This window comes from Chrysochloris asiatica, unplaced genomic scaffold, assembly GCF_000296735.1.
Source record: "Chrysochloris asiatica unplaced genomic scaffold, ChrAsi1.0 scaffold00098, whole genome shotgun sequence".
Classification (NCBI taxonomy): Eukaryota; Metazoa; Chordata; class Mammalia; order Afrosoricida; family Chrysochloridae; genus Chrysochloris; species Chrysochloris asiatica.
Window position 1 is genome coordinate 10,063,510 of NW_006408616.1, and position 6,727 is coordinate 10,070,236.

A 6,727-nucleotide genomic window follows, 5' to 3' on the forward strand; every position below is an offset into this window, starting at 1 on the left:
GTCCACGAGAGCCACAATATGACCTTGAATATATCCCACCTGAATTCAGAGATCATTTGAAGAACAGATTTGATACATTAAACATTAAAAACCAAAGACCAGAAGAGTTGTGGGATAACATCAAGAACATTATACATGAAGAAAGCAAAAAGTCATTGAGAAGACAAGAAAGAAGGAAAAGGTCAAAATGGACATCAGAAAAAACACTGAAACTTGCTCTCCAGAGTAGAGATGCTAAAGCAAATGGAAGAAATGAGGAGGTCCAAGAAATGAGGAGGTCCAAGAACTGAGCAGAAATTTTCAAAAGATCAGCTTGATAAGATAAATTCAAATGTTACAATAAACTGTGCAAAGATCTGGAGTCAGAACACCAAAAAGGAAGAACACACTAAGCATTTCTCAAGCTGGGGAACCTGAAGAAAAAATTCAAACCTTGCCTTTCGTTATTGAAAGATTCTCTGGGAAAATTATTGAATGATGCAGAAAGCATTAAAAGAAGATGGAAGGAATACACAGAGTAAATGTACCAGAAAGAAATTGCTCATATTCAACCATTTCAAGAGGTAGCATATGATCAAGAGCCATTGATACTGAAGGAAGAAATCCATATGCTTTTTCATTAGCACTTTGAAATAAATACATGAACCTTATACCCTTTGATATTGCTTATAATTAACATATTATTTTAACTGCTTTCATAGATTTATAGAATCTATGGTAAAAGCTTGGTGTGATACTAATGTATTTTTAGTTACTAATAAGTGCTTCGTTTTCTTCGCATCATTTTCATAAAAACACAAATCTATTATGGTAGCTGTTCAAGCCTATTTAATTACTATCTGATTGCCTCTGTTGCTGTAAGCTAATAATACTCATTTTTGTAAGTAATTTTTTTCCCCCTCTGGCTTTAATTCTGGGGAAAGATGTGTTGTCATTGTCAGATTCACTTGTCAATATGGAAGAAGTTTTGCTAAGTTAGATCTTATGTCATGTACTTTGTTGAGTTTGGGGCCTAAATACAAATGTGTCTTGACTGATTGGAAATGATGAGTTTGGTGTGTTCGGATGAGTTTAGGGGCTGAAAACAAATATATCTTGACAGATTAGAAAAGATGAGTTCTAGATGGAATCGTTCATTTTAGCAAATTTATATTGTTTACTCTAGATACACCTTCAGTACTTCTGTGCATTTGAATTCCACCAACTGTACTCCTTGTTGGTAGACTGTTTGTGTCAGAGTAATAATCATAAATCTATTATTATTCCTTGTAGCATCAGAGGCTACTTGAAATACTAGACACAGAAAAGGAACTGCTGAAAGAAAAAATAAAGGAAGCTTTGATTGAGCAATCTCAAGAACAGAAGGTAATGTTTTAAGTGTGCTCAGAGTGTTGAAAGAATGTGGTCTTTCACCTCAGTAAATTTAGTTTCTACCAAACTGTCTTATCATTTGCAGGAAATATTAGAAAAATGTTTGGAGGAAGAAAGGCAACAAAATAAAGAAGCACTAAGAGCTGCTGCAAAGGTATTTCCATGTGTATGGGTCTCTTTGTAAGTAGTAGTAGTAAACACAGGGTTCAGTTGATTTTTGTATAAAGTTTCATTCCAGAAAAATTAGTGTTTTGGTTTACTTTCCTATTTTTTCTCAAAAGTTTAGGAACCAACTATTCATATTCTATGTTCACATTACTAGATTGTGATGGAATGAAATAGTTTATATTTGCTGTTGTTTTTGTGTGCTTTTGAGTCTTTCCCACTTATGGAGACCCTCCATAGGGTATACTGTTGTTAAACGCTGTCAAGTAGGTTGAGACTCATAGAGACCCTGTGTAGGGTTTCCTAGAAGTGGCTGGTGAGCATGAACCACCGACCTTGTAGTTTAAATCATCCTTGAGGGCCAGTGGATTCTCCTACAGCACCACACCAGGACTCTTAAAAAGGTATTAAAGGCTTTAAATCTTAGAGGGAACAGAAAGCCTCATATTTCTCCTGCAGAATATTTGCATCATAGATTACTAATTACTTAGTAAAGTATTTTGAGACGTACAAAATGCCCATCTGGAGTTTGATAGGTGGTTTTGAAGATAATGTGTGTGTATTTATAGTCACCAAGATATGTGATTGTTTTAAAGCCAACATCAAAATAACCCATCTCAGTAGTATATTCAAAGATATTAAATATACACAAACTAACACATATGTATATAGCACTGACTTTTAAGTTGTGAATTTAAGATTAAATTTAATAAACAAATATTGGTGGTCTTTTATGTACCAATCATTATGCTGGGACGGCAGTTCAGATGTGATTGTGAATTTGCCTTTTTCATATACACCACAAGACATGGGGGAATGTATTAAATTATTATGCATGTATAAGTAATCCTGGGGTCATTGTGTGGCACTGTGGGATAAGGTCTGTTTGAACCACAAAGTCAGCAATTCAACTGACCACCTGTTAACGTGGAAACCCTATACAGGGTCACTATGGCTTGGAACCATACTCAGGCTGTCTAGGCTAGAGTCAGGTGGATGGGCGATCAGTGCAGATGTGTGGGCCATCTCATTGTCAAGGATCTTCAAATCAAAGGATCTACAATATTATGGACCCCAGGACTTGACAGAGAAGGGCTTCCTATTCACTTCAAACAAAGAGCTTATCATTATTGTAAATACAGAAGGTAGACAAGTGAATTTTAATTCACTTCAGCCCAGAAGTTTACCCTTAGAGTAACACAGAAGGTAGATGTGAGAATCTAGCTATTTGCTATTAAAGTCACAGATTGTTGTTACGTATAAGTCGGAACCTACTGGATGCAGTAGGTTCCAACTTACAGCAGTTTTGTATAGGGGTCTAAGGAGAGGCTGGTGAGTTTGAGTCATTGACCTTGCTATTCAAATCAACTTACAAAATCAAATTAACCAACAGTGCCATACCATTAACGTGGTTTAAAAATATGTAAAACAATGCCCTTTTAATTTTGAAAAAATATAGGTGTTTTTTCATAAAGTACTTTACTATTTATTTTGAATGAATTACCAAACAAATGCTTTAAACATATCTTGGCTTGAATTACTAATATTATAAATTTGAAAATATACAGCCAACATAACAAAACCTTCTTTGAGGATTATAAAACATTCTGAGACCAAATCTTTTAAAAGCTACAATTTTGGATTTTTTTGTAAGTTTAGAAATGTTATGGAGATTGACAGTAATATTTGTGCAAAAAGCAGTAGATTTAATTTTACAGAAATTATTGAATTGTGTTAAAAATAGCAATGTCAGAATCAGACCCCATAGGATCAAACTGTGTACCTCCTCTGTTTACACAAGTCTGTCTTATTTATGGAAATAGTGCTCAATCACTTTATTTTCTTTTTTCGGTCATTATTTATTTTGAAGCTTGAGAAAGAAGCAATGCAGGATGCAATTTTGAAAGCCATAGAAGAAGAAAGAAAAAATTTAGAAAAAGCTCATGCTGAAGAAAGGGAATTATGGAAGAATGAACATGCAAAAGATCAAGAAAAAGTAACACAAGAAATTCAAAAAGCTATACAAGAACAAAGAAAAATAAGTCAGGTTAGTAGAATTAACGCTTTGGAAATATTTCATTTTTCTTAAACTATTTTATACTTGTTAGTGGGCATTTCAGTACTTAATTTTTTCTTTAATAATTTATGTTTTTTATGTCCTTTTATCACACTGATATTGAAAACTTGCTAAGTTATAATTTTTCCTTTTTACTCCTTTTCAGAAGTACAGAATCCAAAATTATGTTTAATCATGGCAACAATATTATCAACCCTTTTTATCATACATGTTCTTTCCTTGTTATAAACACACCTATATATGCATAATCAATGTAAGATAATATAAACTATATTATTCATTATATGATTAATTAACATATAATTTGTAAGTCTGATTTATTTGTAATCCTGTTGTGGCACTCTCGGATAAGCACTCAACCACAAGATTGTTTTGAACCTTCAGGTCAGCAGTTCAAGCTCACCAGCCACTCCTTGGAAACCCAGTATAGGATTGCTATGAGTTGGAACCTACTCAATGACACTTAACAACAAAAACATACCTTTAAAAAAACAAACATACCTTTAGTTTTTGGTAATAATTTATTTTGTTGCTGTTAGGTGTCATTGTTTCTGTTCCAACTCATAGTGACCCTATGTACAATAGAACAAAACACTGCCCAGATGCTATTCATAAGAATTTAACTGGTTAATATTTTAAGAATTATGTCACAGGTCCTTCTTCCTAGTTTGTCTTCATCTTGATTTTTTCCTGAATCCCTATCCACCATGGTTGACCCTGTTCCTATTTGAAATAGTAGTAGAATATCTTCCAGCATTAAAGAGACATATAACCCACCATGTATGATAAACTGTCAGATACGTGATAGAATAATTAATTATTGTTGTTGTTCAGTATTATCAAGATGGTTCCAACTTATAGTGACCCTGTATAGGGTTTCTGAGGAACAGCTGGTGGGTTTGAACCACTGCTAACCTTACAGTTAGCAGTCCAGCGCTTATCCTACATTGCTATACCAGAACTCCACAAATAATTAATGGAACCTCAAAAATAATGGCTAATATAGCTTATTAAGGATGTATGTAGATTGCCAAGTATGGCCTGCATATAAAATAACTTTTGATTGTTTATATCAATAATTCAAAACTCCACATTAATTTAATTATCAATAATTTAATTTTCAAGTCTCTGTTTCTCTTGGACTTAGTGTTTTCTTTATATATACAATAAGATACTTGAATGAGATACTTTATTTAAATATGTGCCATGGGATAATTCCCTTAGATAAGTATAGGAAGCAAAAGAATCACATTTGTGAGTTAACTTTTTGCTTGTATTCCATGGTTTATTCTACCATGCCATTATAAATGTTGGTAAAATCTAGAAGATTTTCTTATAGACTCTATAGCTATCTGAATGGTGCTCTCAAGCATGCAGTGTTGCGATTACACTGTAGGATAAGCACTGGACTACAAACCACAAGGTCAGCTCCTATCAGCTGCTCCTTGGGAACCTGTGCAGGGTCGCTATGAGTCAGAACTGACTTGACGACATTTAACAACAAAGTTCAGAAGTTAAATACTGTATGTCTACTGTGGTTACTATAGAATTCCCATTTATCAAAATTATAGTAATCAATATTTTCACTTCCTTGTCAACCATAAAAGAATCTCAGAATTCATCTAAATTTACTTTTTCCATAATTTTAGGGTAGTATTGTCATGGAATTCTAATTCTCCATTAAAAAAAAAAAAAAAACTTTGCACAAATTGTACAGTGTATTTTTTTCATATTTATGAGTTCATTAAAAGTTCGTGGATAAATGGAATTAAAAGTTAATAGAATTTTTCCATGAACATTTTGAAGCCTCCTTCTATTGTGCATTAAACCAAACCAATCCTCCTATTATACATTCTGACTCATACAGACCCTGTAGGACATAGTAGAACTTACCTATAGGTTCCCAAGGCTATTGGTCTTTACAGAAGCATACTACAATGTTTTTGTCCTGTAGAGTGGCTGGAGAGTTTGAACTGTACACATTTTGATTAGCGTCTGGGTCTCTTAACCACGGTGCCATCAGGGCTCCTTTATTATACATTAAATGCATCTTTTTTTCCCCTCATTTTTTACAGCACCTCTGATCTGCTGTCTTGGCTAATTTCATCTCAATCTGAAATGTGTTATTAAAAATTTCATTTAAAGTCATATAGCTAATGCAAGAATCAACAACATTTTCTCTAAAGAATTATTGTTGTTAAGTGCCATAGAGTCAGCTTTGATTCACAGAGACCCTGTATAGGGTTTCCAAGTAGGAGCTGGTGGGTTTGAACTGCCTACCATGTTGTTCGCAGTCCAGTGCTGATCCTACAAGACCACACCAGCAGTCCTCTAAACATCTTCATCATAAATATTTTTGCTTGTAGTCCGTACAGTCTCTGTCACAACTCTCTAGTTCTGTTACTGTAAAGTTGGGTTATTGGAGGAGGAACAATATGGAAAAGGAAGGTAAGAAGGATTTAATCAATGTCACTGAAGTGTACCAGTAGAAATTGTTGAATTGGTGTATGTTTTGCTTTGTATATTCTCAATTACAACAGCAATAAAAAAATATTAAAAATAAAAAGTTATTAGAAGATTACACCAGCTGCAATGAAAATAGGCATTTATGAGACAACATGCAATAATCCCTGAAGAATATATTTTCAGGAAGCTACTTGCTAATATTCCATTGTATTCCTCCCAATTTCTCAAGTAAATGTTAGGTATCACTTCATTAATTAATCATATTAATTATCTTGGAAAAACAAAAAAAAATATATGAAGTATTATAGGTTTTGTTGTTATATGCTATGTTATGTTATAGGTTATTATGTTAACTTGATACTCATAAATTACCTAAATTGCAGAACCAGAAATATAATTTATGAATATAAATAGACTACTCCCAGACTACTAGTGATAAAAATCTTAAATCCTTCCTCTTCAACCAGTTCATACCCTGAGGATTGTATCTGTGAATGTCATATTTATAATTAATGTCTTTGATAAATGTTTTAGAAAAAAACTCCTAAAACATGAGGTATTACAAAATTTGATAGAACCTTATTATTTCTTATAGCAATTAGAGAAATAATAATATTAGTTTTCTCTAAGTTTTATTTATTGAATTTA

At 33.1% G+C, this 6,727-nt stretch overlaps 1 protein-coding gene across 2 annotated transcripts in view; it reads left to right on the top strand.

The window, feature by feature from the left end:
- The window catches only part of CCDC91 (coiled-coil domain containing 91), a 359,636-nt gene that overhangs the window by 221,893 nt on the left and 131,016 nt on the right, over positions 1-6,727 (top strand). For both annotated transcript variants that reach the window (XM_006866971.1, XM_006866972.1), the window contains 3 exons: positions 1,273-1,365; positions 1,457-1,525; positions 3,407-3,583. In XM_006866971.1, coding sequence (XP_006867033.1) covers positions 1,273-1,365; positions 1,457-1,525; positions 3,407-3,583 — 339 coding nt within the window. The remainder of the gene's footprint in view (positions 1-1,272; positions 1,366-1,456; positions 1,526-3,406; positions 3,584-6,727) is intronic.